The 805-nt window shown below is 40.6% G+C and overlaps 1 protein-coding gene across 1 annotated transcript in view; it reads left to right on the top strand.

Annotated features, from left to right (window-relative positions):
- The window catches only part of polr1a (RNA polymerase I subunit A), a gene marked incomplete in the record, with an annotated part of 50,090 nt that overhangs the window by 13,662 nt on the left and 35,623 nt on the right, over positions 1–805 (top strand). Inside the window, 2 exon segments of the mRNA XM_014029210.1 lie at positions 300–385; positions 485–570. Coding sequence (XP_013884664.1) covers positions 300–385; positions 485–570 — 172 coding nt within the window.

The following is an 805-nucleotide window of genomic DNA, read 5'->3' as shown; positions in this document are numbered from 1 at the left end:
TGTCAGATTAAACACTGCTGTTCTGTCAGATTAAACACTGCTGTTCAGTCAGATTAAACACTGCTGTTCTGTCAGATTACAGAGGCTCTGTCTTGTTGTTTGTCAGATTAAACACTGCTGTTCTGTCAGATTACAGAGTCTCTGTCTTGTTGTTTGTCAGATTAAACACTGCTGTTCAGTCAGATTACAGAGGCTCTGTCTTGTTGTTTGTCAGATTAAACCCTGCTGTTCTGTCAGATTACAGAGTCTCTGTCTTGTTGTTTGTCAGATTACAGAGTCTCTGTCTTGTTGTTTGTCAGATTAAACACCTGGTTGAAAAGAAGAACAACCTGATCAATAACTTCTGGAAGAACAACATGACCAGCAGGAGGTGTCCCAGCTGCAGGTAAGCTCAGTTTCCTTTCATGGGTTCGTTGTTTACCTGAGGAAGTTCAGATCAGAGGGCTGTGTCTCAACACAACGTCATGTCATCATGTGTGTGAAGGTGCGGCAGGGTGGTTGTGCGACGGGAACACAACAGTAAGATTATTGTCACCATGCCATCAGGAACAAAAGCCAACGTTACAGATGGTGAGTAGAGTGAAACTAGTGTCAGACTTTACAGGGCTGTCATGTCTCAGCCTCACAGGAACAAACTGTTTTAATTATAACCTTTTTCCTCTGGAACATGTTAAAACTGAAAAATACATTTATAATTTACATCAACACACATCACTTCACAACCTTTAACTAAAACATAAATACAACTTTGAATGCAGCTTGAATTTGGTGTTGTAGCAGTGAGTCTTCCTAAAAGCTGCAAAAT

The sequence above is a fragment of the Austrofundulus limnaeus genome, unplaced genomic scaffold (assembly GCF_001266775.1).
Source record: "Austrofundulus limnaeus strain Quisiro unplaced genomic scaffold, Austrofundulus_limnaeus-1.0 Scaffold869, whole genome shotgun sequence".
NCBI classification, from domain to species: domain Eukaryota; kingdom Metazoa; phylum Chordata; class Actinopteri; order Cyprinodontiformes; family Rivulidae; genus Austrofundulus; species Austrofundulus limnaeus.
Note: the sequence above shows the minus strand (reverse complement) of the source record. Positions and strands in the feature narration are given on the sequence as shown.